The sequence below is a fragment of the Martes martes genome (assembly GCF_963455335.1).
Source record: "Martes martes genome assembly, chromosome: 14".
Lineage (NCBI taxonomy): Eukaryota > Metazoa > Chordata > Mammalia > Carnivora > Mustelidae > Martes > Martes martes.
Window position 1 is genome coordinate 24,714,329 of NC_137902.1, and position 15,840 is coordinate 24,730,168.

Below are 15,840 nucleotides of genomic sequence, written 5' to 3' on the forward strand. Positions count from 1 at the left end.
ATAATAAGAATACAATGGATTACACATTAACATACTTGTTTAATTCATTTGGAGTCAGCTTTCCAAACATTCCACTTAATTTCTTATTAGCAACATTTAAATGTCACCATTAGTGTGATTTTAGTTCTCTATAAAGAATGCTCTGGGAACCTTTGTATGAGCAGAAGTCAACATCATATAATAAGTAAAGCAGGAGTTTGCCCTTTCAACCATGGTTTACTGAGCTGCGAGAATAATACTGCTTTCTGTTTTTAGTAGCATTAAGCTGCTGCTGTTACCTGAGCATGCTGGCTTTGTGCAAGCTCCTCTTTCCTGCGTTTCATGAGCTCTTTTCTCAGCTCTTTGGGTGCTTTCTCCACTTCATTTATAACCTACAGTGTATAAGCATGCAGGAGGTGGGGAAATAATACTTTCTCCACAGCAAGCATTTATGTGAGCAGACAAGCTACAAGTCAAAGATTAAAGCTGTTAAAAAGTTCCTTTCCAACATGCAGTAACATAGGTGTTAGTTCGGTGAAAAAGAATGAAAGGATAGAACATGCTTAATCTCAGTGCAGAAAGGGCCACCACACCACATAAAGGTTAATCAGATGCTTAATTATCCCTACATATTATTCTCTCTTAAAGATCCAAAACAATCAGTAAAGGATTACCAGCAGCATTGATTCTGAACTAAAGATGATAAACTCAACTGACCTTCTTGAAAGATCATAAAACTATCAACATATCTATTGACATTGTTTGAAATGTTGAAAGTAAGCAAAGTTAATGCCACTTATGAAAGTGCAAAATTTCATAATTGGCTTGATAAAACCAAAGAAATAACTCTAAATTAAATTCATTTAATGAGTCCAAAAAACCAAAAAACAATAACAAAAGAAGAAATAAATGGACTATGTCTTCCTTTTTCAGAAAACACACCATTTTATAAATGGTGCGATAAAAATGAACATATTTGATGACTTTGTGTTGGATTAGAATAATACTCTCCTTTGCTGACAATTTAAGCCAAACTTAATTGTCAATGTCAGTATTATCAGCACTCACAAAATAAGAGTTTAGTATGCTATGATTTATTACACCAGGTAAAATATATTATAAGATGAAGTATAATTTAAAGTTCCTTCTTTTAATCATTTCAAAATCCTAGATATGTATTCCACCTAACAGCAGACCTGTAACCCAACTATGAAAAACAATCATGTGTTTATACAAGTAGAAGCACCAAAAGCAATCAGATTCCAAATCACCACATGCTACTGATGGTCTATGAAAGAGACGGATTTTGATTGAAGAGAGTGTATTTAAAATTCCCCATCAGTAATCCCTCATGAAACCAAATCACCATTAAAAGGAAGACATTCCCCAAATGCAAGAAATTAGCGATAAGGAAGAAAATACATTAATATAATTATTTAAAATATGCATATCATGATCTCAAACATGTTCACCAGCTAAAAATCTCCAAACCCAAAACAGCAGAAATAACTACAGACTTTTATATATTTAGGATTAAATCATATATTTAACTATACATTTTAAAAAATTTAATTTGGTATTAAAAAATAACCTCTCAATAAAAACTATGCATAGTTTCAAGAAAACTGACACGGAGCCTCAGTCAAGTCATACATCATGGAATACAGAGAAACCTACATAAAATACTCAATGGTAAGAAAACTAATTTTTAGAAATGGAAGCTACTTCAAATAAAATTATATACCATTTCATTATTTACCTAAAGAAATTATAGAATGCATTATATTTATTAATATTAGATTCTATGCTTTTTAAAGTAGATCCTCAATATTATATTCAGTTTTATGCATAATTAAATGTCAATGAGCCTTGGTATTTTAGATGTACAACAAAGTGAATATGCATTTACAGGTTTGGCTGAGATTTTTATTCCAATCCTAATAGAACTAAATCATAATTATTATCCCTGGGGTCTTTTCTATCATGAAAAGGTAAATTCTTCCCCCACACCTTTAGTGAATGAGTACAGGATAAATCATAATATCACATTTACTAATAGGTAAAACTCTTTTAATTTGGTGAAGAAAAAGACATCAATACAATATATAAATCTTCTTTCTGAATCAATGACCATCTTTCATAGTAAATAACAGCACAGACTCTATAACAATATGGAAGTTTCAGGAAAAATTTAATAATTCACTGTAAAAAAATGACTTTACACAGATACTTTCCACACGTGATTCTTAAAGTATCTCTCAATTTGATGGACTTATAATTTCAAATTTCAGTGGTACTCAGCTTTTGTTTTGGCACAATGCTAACCAAGAAAAAAAATTTTTTTCAAGAAGAAGTCTTTTAGTATGAATTAAATATTACAAATAAATGATATGATGAATTATTGTTGCCACCTGGAAACACAACACAGTAAGTTTTCTTGAAAGAAACAATTTCTACAGAGGCCTTTACTATTACATTAATAAAGGAAAAATGATAGACTGACAGGAAAATGAATTAGACTTAATTTGAAGACTTGGTTCAAGGTTTAGCTGGACATTTAATGGTAGTTTGTGAACTTGAACAGACCATTAAAAACCTCTTCTACTCCAGTATTCTTGACAGTAAAATGGGATAACACCTCACCTTACTACTACCCTACATAATTGTTGGGAAGACCAAAATAAAGAATGAATGACTACTATTTAACTCTCATGTATTATTTCTAATTCTGTAGTCTTAAATGTACATTAAAAAAAACCAGCTTTTGTAATTAAAAGCAGTAGTTACACTTACCTCCTTCTTTCGGTTCTTTAACATATTCTGAAATTTGGACAACTCTTTCTCTTGTTCTCCTTTAATGCGCTTGGCTTCATCTCGTAAGCGATTTGTGTGCTCTTGTTCTAGACGTTCAATAGTTTGTTTCTGCTGTTTTTCTAGATTCTCAATTTCTTGATCATATTGTCGCTTTTTGCTCTGTAAAACAATGTTGCTCAAGATATTTAACTTTTCTATTATTCATATTAAACTCATTATAATGACAATGTTTACTAAGAGTACATAACCAGCATTTAAATTTAGTGATGAAATTTAACAGATCAATGGATAAAGAACCTGTGGTATGTATACACAATGGACTATTATGCAGCCATCAAAAACCCCTGAAATCTTGCCATTTGCAACGATTTGCAACGACATGGATGGAACTAGAGGGTATTATGTTAAGTGAAATAAGTCAATCAGAGAAAGACAACTATCATATGATCTCACTGATATGAGGAATTTGAGAAACAAGACAGAGGATCATAGGGAAAGGCAGGGAAAAATGAAATAAGATGAAACCAGAGAGGGAGACAAACCATAGGAGACTCTTAATCTCAGGAAACAAACTGAGGGTTTTTGGAGGGAAGATGGGTGGGAGGGATGGGGTGGCTGGGTGATGATCGGTGGGGAGGGTATGTGCTCTGGTGAGTGCTATGAATTGTGTAAGACTGATGAATCACAGACCTGTACCCCTGAAACAAATGATACATTGTATGTTAATAAAATTTAAAAAGAAAATTTAGTGATGTGACACAGAACCTTTGCAATATTGAAAAAGCTGAATGCACTAAAACACGTTAAGGAATTTTTTTAAAAGGTAAGAATTCTGAGGTATCTGGGTGGCTCAGTGGGCTAAGCATCTGCCTTCAGCTCAGGTCATGATCCCAGGTCCAGGGATCAAGCCCCACATTAGGCTCCCTGCTCAGCAGGGAGTCTGCATCTCCCTCTCCCTCTGTCCCCCTACTCATGCATGCATGCGCTATCACTCTTCTCTCAAATAAATAAAATCTTAAGAAAAAAAAAAAAGAGCATTTCATTTTTTTCTAACACAGAAAATACTTTTGTCTGTTATACAAGGAGTAGAATGTTTAAAATTTTTAAACCATCCAGAAGACTATCCAGTTGCTATAAAGTACTAAAGTCAGAAAAATTTCAATATTTATCCAATAAATGTTTGATAAATCAAAGGTATTATCAAAGTCTATTTTAATAATGTACCATTATTTGTCATATTCAGATTTAGTCTTCTTAAGATTCTTTTTTTTTTTAAAGATTTTATTGATTTATTTGTGAGAGATAGAGCGTGCGCAAGAGCACAAGCAGGGGAGGAAGACACAAAGGAAGAAGCAGACTCCCCACTGAGTGGGAAGTCCAAAAAGGGGCTCAATCCCAAGACCCTGAGAACATGACCTGAACTGAAGGCAAACACTTAACTGACTGAGCTACCCAGGTGCCTGCCCCCATTAAGAATCTTAAACATCCTATTTCACTGAGACAAATCTTTTGAAATCATAAATCTGCTCTTTCAACAAAAGATTCCTGCTTATTTAATATCTGAATATTATATAATTTTGGATATAGGTAGAGTTTAATATTTGTAAAGACTATTTAAAAAACAAGTAAAGGGGTGCCTGGGAGGCTGTTATTAACCATCTGACTCTTGATTTCAGCACAGACATGATCTCCGAGTTGTGAAATCAAGCTCCACAACAGGCTCCAGGCTGGGCATGGAGCCTGCTTAAGATTCTTTCTCCCTCTCCTCCTGCCCCTCCCACCAGCTCTAAAAACTAAAAATAAAAGACAAAAAAAATAAGTAAAAAGCAAAACGTTTTAGAAAATATTTTGGGGGAAAAGAGATGTAATTTTTTTTTAATTTTTTTAAAAGATTTTATTTATTTATTTGACAGACAGAGATCACAAGCAGGCAGAGAGAGAGGAGGAAGCAGGCTCCCTGCTGAGCAGAGAGCCCGATGCGGGGCTCGATCCCAGGACCCCGGGATCATGACCTGAGCCGAAGGCAGAGGCTTTAACCCACTGAGCCACCCAGGTGCCCCAAGAGATGTAATTTTTATAAGGTTCTTGAAAATAGAATATTGAGTACTGGGGCGCCTGGGTGGCACAGTGGGTTAAGCCTCTGCCTTCAGCTCAGGTCATGATCTCGGGGTCCTGGGATCAAGCCCCGCATCGGGCTCTCTGCTCAGCAGGGAGCCTGCTTTCCCCTTTCTCTGCCTGCCTCTCTGCCTACTTGTGATCTCTATCAAATAAATAAATAAAATCTTAAAAAAAAAAGAATATTGAATACTATAAAAATAGTCAATGAGAATAAAAGTTCATTATTTTCTTAAGAATTCTCAGGTATGGGGGTGCCTAGGTGGCTCTTAAAGTCTCTACCTTCGGCTAGGGTCATGATCCCAGGTTCCTGGGATGGAGCCCAGTATTGGGCTCTCTGCTCAGCAGGGGGCCTGCTTCCTCCTCTCTCTCTCTCCCTCTCTCTCTCTGCCTGCTTGTGATCTCTGTCAAATAAATAAAAAAAATCTTAAAAAAAAAAAGAATTCTCAGGTATGATTCAACAAATGTAATCAACAATGCCATATTTCACAGAAAACAATCCTTATTACTTATAAGAACAGCAAAAGAACTATATTTAAAACCTTCATTAAGCTAGATGTTTCAATAAATTACCAAAATTTTTTAACACATTACTTATTCCTTTTCCAAGTTTGGAAACAAGGTAAAAATTGAAAGACTCCGTGACAAATACCCGTGGCTAGTCGGCACCAATTTCTCTAGGAGTTGTGAATAGGGATGTGGAAGCTTAACTGTAGGAGCAGAGAAGTAAGTGTGTTTGAACAAGCCCCAAGTAGTTCTAATACCCAGACAGGCTTAAGGAAAACTATTCTAGACTGCCTTAAAATCTTGGATCCTAAGTCTGAGAGGTCAAATTTTAACACTGAAAAATTACCCAGAAATAGGCACACATAAGAACTTTCTAGACCATCCACTGGCTTTATGATTCCAGGTTTTCATGATAAATTTTAAGCAAAGAAAACTGGAAGACACCCATCACACTGTTAAGTCAGTGACAGGAAGACTGAGATAGAAGATCCTTTCATGCAAAAGGAAAAAAGACATACTAGAATACCAAAGAGATAAAGTCCAGAAATGCTAACAAAGCCAGAGAAAAATCTCATAATCAAAGAACAAGTTCTAAAAGTGGGGTTTTTTTTTAAAGCACTAAATTTCAGTATTAACAAAATGGTACAAAATCTAAGACTTTACCATCATTTCTTGCTCAAAGCGCCGGAAAATTTGTTCTCGCTGTTGTTGTAGCTTGCTATTGAGCTGTTGTTGGGCTCTCTGCTCTTCTTTTTGAAGGAATCTTAACTCCCGAAGTTCCTGACGTCTGATAAAATTTAACAGCAATAATGGGGAAGATAGCAAAAATTATACCTTTGAAGTAATGCTTTTAAAAAAAAAACAACTTTAACAATATTTTCAAATGCCAAAGTAATAAGAATAATCCAAAATTAGCCAAGACTTAACTCCTGTTTCTCTATTTCTTCATACTTTGCAGAGACTGAAAGGAAATCATAAAACCAGTTTTAATTAAATTCTCTACTCACCTAAGAAACCTCAACTCTTCAGTTTTGGAATCACTATCCGTAACTATCTTTGACGTTGTTACACTTACTTCTACACCATCAACAACAAATTTGCGTGTTTTCTTCAATGTTTTCTTTTGTCTTCTTGTTTCCTGAGTGAGATTTTATTTTAGTTAGGCTTTATACAGAAAATACTGGAGACAGAAAACATTTTCTCCTCAACAAAACACAACACAGAGCTGTGCATGTATAATTTTTGACACCACACTGTAATTAGGCACAGGTGGTAAAAAACAATTCACATAAATGACTAATTAGCTAACTTTTACATGTTAATCATTTTTCTTCCTCTTTTGACCTTAAGTTCTCAGATACCTCTGCTTTTCAGTTTTAAAATCACTGAAAAAACACTTAAAAATGAATGCCTGGGGCTCATCCCTTAAAGAACCTGAATCAACAGGGTGGTGAGAATTTGCATTCTAGAAAGGCTCCCCAGGTAATCTTTATACACTGCCAGGACTTGTAATCAGAATCCATTTCATCAGCAACAATAATATCAACAGCTCTCCTCCATCTCAGAAACAGAGATGAACATGTGATTTTAGAGTTACTAGAAAGATAACTCTTCTACTGCCTGAGTTATTGCCTATAATTCTCTATCAAGACCAATCCACTCCTCAGTTGGTATCCAAATGCTTTTTAAATCCAAATAGAAATAACAGAAGAATAACATCCCAAAAAAGATAGTTGGCATACATATAAGTATTGAGAGCAAATAATTTTGAAATGGGGGAAGGATTTGAAAGCAGAAGGAGCAAAAGGAGAATATGAAAGTACTTAAATTCAAAATGCCTTAGGATTTTAGTTTGTCTCTAGCACTTTCCAATCACGTTTCTGCAATCTCTTAGTGTTCAACTCTACAGGATGCCAGTATACTCATGCTTCTCTTCCTAAGCCCTGGACTATGGAACCCTATGTAGCCAGGCTTCCCCTAAAACCTAAAGTGGGTATGCCACCCTGTAAATCCAAACATCCTATTTTCTTCAGTCCCTACTCAAGTATCTACAATTAATATCACCTTAATTTTCAAAAAAAGTATTTGAATTTTTTAAAAAGGTTATTCAGTTCAAATTAATGGAATTTAACTGAAAACAATCTAGGTAATAAGTGTAATAATTTGGTGCAGAGAGGCAGACTCATCAGCCACGCCCTGGAGCTTCTAAGGTCAGTTTCCTAAGTTCTTCCTGCTTTATACAGTCTTCTCTTCTGCTGTCAACCCAGAGAATTTAAGTAGTCTATGGCTCACCTGTATCAGAATTCCATGGATCTTCTGTTACAAATAATGATTCTTGGGCCCTACCCCAGACCTCCACATAGCTCCCCTTGAAACTCATTTTTAAAATAATTTATTCATGTTGAGTATACTTGACATATAATAAATAGTATATTAGTGTCAGGTGTACAATATAACAATTCAACATTTGCATGTATTGGTAAATGATCACCATTTAACACCACTAAGTCTAGTTAATATCCCTAAATCATATATACCCCTGGTAATTCTTAAGCACACTAAGATTGGAGAATGGCTCTAAAAGCTCTAAGTGTTCTGCATTTTAGTTTTTGACTTTTCGTTTGTTTTCTCATAGTGGTTCTCACAGCAGTAGTGGTAACTATGAATGAGGAGGCAACAACGCATGGGCCACTGATAAATCAAGGACTGTTACACTCTAAATGTGCTTAAAAAGTGATCATTCTTTCCTCAATTCTTTCATATACTAAGGATTCTTCCTAAAATATATCTAAATATGTGCAATAAGAGAACTCAACCACACCAAGTAACTTCTACTGTTTACATCAGGTTAGCAAAAATATGTATTACCAAAAAATTAAAAGATTACATCCAGCATCTCTCTCCTTCATTCTTTTAGTTGATTGCCTTCATAGGCCTTAAGAGTTTTACAGGGTTGGTACTACACTGATTAAGTGCTGTTTTATTTTCAAAATGTCTGTTTCACCTAAACTGTAAATAGCCAAAATGATGAAAAACCCAAACAAGGACCCACATATACTTACTTGCAAAGAAATTGATCCACTGTCTTTAGTTTTGCTTAGGAAGCTGGAGATGGATAAATTCAAGTCAATGCTGCTATTATCAGTAGTGGAACCAGTGCCTGAATCAGTATCATTTTCCTTTTGATTCTCAGATTCTGGAACAAGCATGGTTTCAGTTTTTGATAAAGCACCTATTTCCCCTTTATTTTCTGCATCTTCAGAGTTGACATTAATACTCGGTATTGGAACAGGCTGAAGTTCACTGGGCTGTGAAGACGGAGTCACTTGAGGTTCTGTTTTAATTGGCACTTCACATGGAATTGCTTTTTGCTCTGTATCTATCTGAACAGTGGCTTCATGAGCATCCCGAGTTTCACTTCCTAAAGCCTTGTGGTCAGTATGAGTTACTGCACGTCTGACCTTTTTTTCTTCAGCGCTACTGGACTCAGTAATTTCCTCACCTTCATTTGTCCCAGATTCCTCACTGGTCTTCACTATGTTCTCTAAACTGTTGATTAATTGTTCCTCATCTTTACCTTCCACAGATTTCTGATCTATCTCATTAGTTTCCACTACATCTTTAATAGGAACCTTCTCAGTAACACCAGCCTCGGGACCCTCTGTGGGCTTACTTACTAATTTCTGGTCTACTTCAGTCACTTCTTTCCCATCATTACCCTGAGCACCCTCAGCATTGTTTTCAACTGCCTTGTGAGCAACATCTCCTGCCTCATTCCTTCCTATCAAATTGCTTGTATCATTGATCACATCTTCTAGAATTCTGTCATCTTTTCGCAATTTCTCTTGGCTGTCTTCCTTTGTAAATGCAACTTCATTTTCAACTGGCTGAATGTCTGCCTCTTTTTCTCCGGTCTCTTGAGAAACTAAATCCATTGTCTGAATAGCAGTATCTTTAGTTTCTTCAGATTTCATAATCTTATTTTCAAATATCTGTTGTTTTTCCTGATCCCCTTCTTCCTCAGGTTTCAGATTCTGTTCAGTATTTGTTTCTAAAGTTATGTTATTCTCTCTTCCTTCACAGACTGAATTAATGTCCACTATTCCTTGATTTTCTGTGTCAGGCAAATTTTCAAGCTTGGGTCTCTTCTCCTCTCTCCCATTTTCCTCGATTACTGTTGTTCTATTATGAAGTTCATCCATAGCTTCTAAATGAGCATCGTTAGTATGTTCATTAACACCCTCTGCACCTTTCTCAGGTTCGTCAGTAGTGAGATTTTCATTAAGAACTTTGCTGTTAAATTTATCTTCATAAGCATTACGTTCTGTTTTTTCTGAGACAGATTCCAAAATACAAGCGTTTTGTGAAAGTTTATCTTCTTCAGAGCTGGCAATACTGAGGTCAGATGAGGCACGCTTACTTGCAGGTATTGGCTAAAAAAGATTTTATACATGTTTAGTGTTAAAACATAACTTCAAGATGGAGTCCAAAACAATATACATTTTGTATATAGATATAGGATTTAAACAATACATAATGATTTAATATCTTAATTAAAATTTGATGAAGTTATAAAAATAATTTAAAGAACTGACAAATCTTCAAATAAATATGACAAAAATGGGGAGCAAAAGGCAAACTTGTTAATCTTCACCCCTAAAATTAAAGGTTTTGTACTGCTACCTATCAAATCAATCTTTAGACACAGGTGCAATTACACCTCAAAACCTAACTTCAAGTATTACCTAAATAACATTTTGTTTCTAAATACTGACCAAAGAGTTTTCTGTTTCCTCATCATCATCTTCCTCTTTGCCATCTTCAACTTCTTCTGTTACTTCAGCCTTTGCCTCTGCAATCAGCTCTCGAATTGGTTTGTTGGAATCAACCGTAACAAAGGGATGCTGTTTGAGCACGAAGAAGAGCATACTTAATAACAGCTGAAACACTTATAAAATTTCAGACACATAATACACATGTCATTATGTGGTAAAAATATAAATACGTGGATAACAAAAATATAAACAACTTCATATAATGTTGCATCTGGGCAAGGAAGGAGGAGAAGGGGACTGAGCAGTAATAGGGCTGCCTTCAACCATGTACTTTCTTAAAAGAATCTGAAGGAAATATGTCAAAAATGGTAACACGTATCTGGGTACATGTACTTTTCTACGTTTGAAATTTCATAATCTAAATTAAATTTTAAAGCAGGTTTCAAATGGATACATTTTTAGCTCTTAAAAAGTAACAACAATATATATAAATCCTGGAAAAAGCCTCAATAAAAGAATTACAAAAAGCTTTAGAGTTCTGTTAAAAACAAAAAGCTTTAGAGTTCTGTTAAAAGTGTGTGCAAATAAGGGCACCTGGGTGGCTCAGTGAGTTAAGAATCTGCCTTCAGCTTAGGTCATGATCCCAGGGTTCTGAGATCCAGTCCTGCACTGGGTTCTCCGCTCAGCAGGGGGCATGCTTCTCCCTCTCCCTCTACCCCTCCCTGCCACCTGCTCATGCCCTTTCTCTCTCAAATAAATAAAATCTTAAAAAAAAAAAAAAAAAAGGTCTGCATATAACTGGTTTTATGACATGGTTCTAATATTCTTAAGAGTAAGAAGACATTTTATTCATTTTTGTACACTCAGCAGCACTTAATAGTGCCTGTCACAGACTAAGTCCTTCTAAAGTTGGGGTAATAAAATAATAAGAGAAAGAGTGTTCTAGGGATCTACCTGTTGCACAGAGCAAGGCAATTTTTTCTGCTTTTTCCCCAAGATAAACAGATCAACCTAAAATACTAGGATGCAAAAGTAACTCAATCTAACAGTAACTGCCTCAAGATTGGTCATTCTGTTTGTCTACCTGTAATATTATTTAACAAGTTTCTATTTCAGATATTACAAATAGGTCCTCCTATAAAACAAACTGATCCAATCACTTTAACACCATTTTTAAAAAACTCAACAGTCAAATATTATTGAATATTTATCCTCACTCTAAGAGACAGATAAAAAAATTAATTAGCTCATGACCCCTGCCTCCAAGGGGCTTGCTTTCTAGAAACTGGAGAGACAAAGTGGAAATAACTAACAAAATGGAAATAACTAACAGAATAAAAGGAATACAATTAAACTTAATCAAAAAAGCACAAAAGGAATGACTTGTAAGCTAAATGCCTTTTGGTAATGGCAGCACATATGTTTGTAAAGTAAATGTTTACTACTACAATGTATTCCAATTTCCACAGGGAAACCTGAGTGAAAAGAGAATACGCTGAATGAATCTGAAATTGTATTCTTCATAACGAGATGTTAAAACAATGACATGATCACTGTCATCATATTTCTCTTCTCTTACCTGCAGTAGCTGAGATGTAGTCCACCTGGAATCCACATTCTTTTCCAAGCATTTCTTTAGAAAGTCCTTAAAATTTGAAGACCTTCAAAATAAAATTTTAACAATGATATTGTTTTATTTTCTTGTTATTAAAATCAAAACTCTGGTGAGTTACAGTTGTGTTTTTTAATGTATGTCATACTATTCAACATAACAAGACTGGTTAATGAGAATACTAAGATTTCATAATAATATTAAGATGAATATTAAGATATCATCTGTAAATATAAAATGAAATATATATGTATGTAGAGTCATAGTTTCAGACATTATGATATAGTCATATATTCCACGTATGCCAAAAATCACAGAAACTCTTCTATTAAATTCCACAAATATAAATTAACCACATATATTCCTCACTTTCCTACAGTATAGAAAATACTGTATTATGGGGCGCCTGGGTGGCTCAGTCGTTAAGCGTCTGCCTTTGGCTCAGGTCATAATCCCAGGGTCCTGGAATCGAGCCCCACGTTGGGTTTCCTGCTCAGCAGGAAGCCTGCTTCTACCTCTCCCACTCCCGCTGCTTGTGTTCCCTCTCTTGCTATGTTTCCCTATCAAATAAATAAATAAAATCTTTAAAAAAATACTATATTATATACAGTTGTTTCAAGTAGACCTCAAATCATTGATACTTTCAAATTTATGGAAAAAGTGAGTTATAAGAGTTTGTGTGGTTCTTAAGTCTTATTAAAAAAAAAACCTACCAAAAATCAGTTTTCTACTCATACAGTCTTCATACCATGTAACTAAATTTAAATACCCTTGAGAAGCTGGGAGAATAAAACATCAAGTTTTGCTTTGTAAAAGGCTTTGTTTAGAGGATTTTACCATTTTGATGGCTGTGCTAAGGTAGGGGGCTCTGATTTTGCTATTTTTAGCAGCACTCGCATTGGATTTAATTCATGATGAGGTGGTTCTATCTCAGCCATTTCTATTAAAGTGATACCCAGGGACCAAACATCAGCTTTGTAGTCATAGGGTCTGTCCTTAGATGTTTCACACATGACTACTTCAGGAGCCATCCTAGGAAGACAGAGAATTGAAAAGTTAAGATGTTTAACTTAAGAATAACAATTGCAAGCCACATAAAAGATAGTATAATCAATTATGTGAGCAAAATTAATGAGTGATAATAGGTGATAAGAACTTCTGACATAATACTATAAATCCATAGAGCTGAATACATACCAATATGGTGTGCCAATAAAGGAATCTCTTCTTTGAATTGTCCTTGTGTTTTTAGCTGATACTCCGAAATCCGCTAGAAATAAAAGCAATCATACAAAGTATTAATAGTTTTTAGCAAAGCTCACTGTACTTCACATAGGGAAAAGCATTTCAAGTCTTTAACAAGACCACTCTTATTAAAGGGTAAACAAAATAGAGTAACTTCTCTACCATCCTAATTTTGACCGCAATCTTTTTACCACAACACTCTCCAAAAAAACTGCCAAAGAAAATATCTTATCATTAATACATTTAATGTTACCACCCTTATACATCTTCAGATCAAGAATTCTTCAGAATTGATAAAAACAAATAGTAACTTTAAAACAGACCAGTCTAATAACACTTCAAAGCAAATGCCAACTAGTGGTAAATGATATAATTAAATTGATAAACATAAACATTTTTTTCTATAGGGTGAAAAGCAGAAATTATAAAGTAGCCCTTATAACAGCATATGTCTTGCTAATTCCCTCATAAAATTATATTATAAAGAAAAAAATAAAAAAACATGTTTTTAATTTAAAATTATAGAGAACAGCAACATTACAGCTTTATCAGTTGTTAATCTCACCTTTTCAGCTTAGAGAACAATAGCAACACAATTTGCTCTTGCTGCCTAATTACCTCATACCATTTATACATAACTTTTAAAGTTTCATGTTTGAAATGCCATAATTCTCAAAATGAATAAATATCAAAAATCCAGTATTTGGTGCTCATACCCCCAAAAGTGACACAGAATATATACTCAATAAATGGTAGGTACCATTAGCAGCCTTATCTATAACTTTAACCTTTCTGCTATTTTGTTGGTAGAACTCTTAAAGCTCATGAAATCCTGACTGTGTTCTAATTATTTGTGTCTATTTCATGGTGGGGTCTTTTTTGGACCACATAATTTTGGGGGGTTTTTTTGGACCACATAATTCTCCCACTTAAAAGACAGTGGTAGCTATCTATTGCCTATAGAATGAATTTCAAGCTTCCTAATGTGGTGTACAAAGTCCTTTATTACATTAGATATTTCATTAATGTTTTATAATGAAATTCATAAATGAGTAAGCAAATAAAACATATTAAACTTGGAAGATATATCTGTAGAAGATACAATGTAAATAGATTTATTCAGGACTCTTTACCACTATCCCAACCTCCTCAACTTACAAGCTTCTCTTATGTTTTTGGAGGAAGGACTTGAAACCACAATTTGAATTCCTGCCAGAAGAGGTTCTGTACTCAGGTAAAATGAGCTCAGTACTTATTCAAGTATTTTCCTAGAGCCTATTAATGCTCTTTTCTTTTCAACTTTCTCCCCTGACGAATATGACTGGGGAAGGAGATCCAGAAACAGACCTAAACAACTGTCCCTTGTCAATATTCACATTTCTCTAAGCACCCTTATGAACAAGAGGTAAACTAAAGATGGACAAAAAGGTACCTTAATTGTTGTGCAAAGGGGAAAATTAAGGTTGCTATACGCTTTGTAGTTCTATTTATAATGATGCTGAATGTATATGTTGGTCTGTTAAAATAGCATTTTACTCATTTATTTCCATTTGTAACCATATGACCTGATAAAATCATAAAAATTTGGTTACTGTGGTGTATTAAATAGTTCTTGAGGATAGCATGGTTCTTTACATCCGTGTACATGTAACAGGGTATCGCAGAAATAGAAGGTTCTCTAAGTATTTATAAATTAATAAAACAAAAACTGCAACCGTTTTAAATGTCAACCAACTCAAGACTATTTTGGTATTCCTAAATCTTCAATAATTTACTTATTTTTAGAGGTATGCACTCTTTTACACAAAAGTATGTTCCTATATTCAAGATTCTAAATACATTTACAGAAAAATATACACCAAAATGGATCAAAATGATAACGTATCATTTTTAAATGAGCTACCAGAGTTTAAAAAAATGATATAAAACATAAAAGAGTAACATACATCATCAGAATTACAAAACCTCAATTATGAGGTGAGAGAACTCAAGAAAAATTAGAAAAAGTCATTTTAGAAACAAAGACTAAACTAGAAAAAATGCAAGAGCAAATAAGCACAAAAAATTCACACCCATTACCACTTTACATTCATTAGGATGGCTAGTGTTGACAAGGATGTGGAGAAACTGGAACCCTTGTGCATTGCTGATGGGAATGTAAAATGGTACAACTACTATGGAAAATGGTAGTTTCTCAAAAAATTAAATACAGAATCACATGACCCAGCAATTCCATTTCTAGAATAGCCAAAAGAATTGAAAGCAGGGAGTCCAACAGGTATTTGTATATCTATGTTCATAGCAACATTATTCACAAGAGCCAAAAGGTCCATCAATGGCTGAATTGATCAACAAAATGTGGTATGTATAAGTAACAGACACTGCTCATCCTTTAAAAGGAAACGAACATGTTACAACATGGTTGAACCTTGAAGACATTATGCTAAGTAAAATAAGCCAGTCACAAAAAGATAAATATTGTACGATTCCACTTATATGAGGTATCTAGAGTAGTCAAATTCATAGAGACAGAAAGTAGAATGGTAGTTGCCAGGACCTAGGGGTGGAGGGAGGAATTGGCAGTTAGTGTTTAATGGGTACAGAGTGTCAATTGGGAAAGATGAAAAGAGTTCTAGAGATGGATAGTGGTGATGGTTGCACAACGATGTGAATATGCTACAGAACTGTACACTTAAAAACAGTTGAAACTGTTAACTCTTATATTTCGCCACAATTTTTTAAAAATGAAGAAAGATAAAAAGAATCTGGGACAAAGTTCTTAAATATTGCTGA

The 15,840-nt window shown here is 34.5% G+C and overlaps 1 protein-coding gene across 2 annotated transcripts in view; it reads right to left on the reverse strand.

Moving 5' to 3' along the window:
• The window catches only part of SLK (STE20 like kinase), a 58,945-nt gene that overhangs the window by 16,814 nt on the left and 26,291 nt on the right, over positions 1-15,840 (reverse strand). The window contains exons 5-13 of one of the 2 annotated variants that reach the window (XM_080822721.1): positions 13,000-13,072; positions 12,640-12,834; positions 11,770-11,851; positions 10,191-10,319; positions 8,478-9,848; positions 6,423-6,553; positions 6,079-6,202; positions 2,773-2,952; positions 279-371 (exon numbers count right to left, since the gene is read on the reverse strand). In XM_080822721.1, the coding sequence (XP_080678847.1) occupies positions 279-371; positions 2,773-2,952; positions 6,079-6,202; positions 6,423-6,553; positions 8,478-9,848; positions 10,191-10,319; positions 11,770-11,851; positions 12,640-12,834; positions 13,000-13,072 (2,378 nt within the window). The remainder of the gene's footprint in view (positions 1-278; positions 372-2,772; positions 2,953-6,078; positions 6,203-6,422; positions 6,554-8,477; positions 9,849-10,190; positions 10,320-11,769; positions 11,852-12,639; positions 12,835-12,999; positions 13,073-15,840) is intronic. The other variant, XM_080822722.1, reaches the window with a different exon arrangement.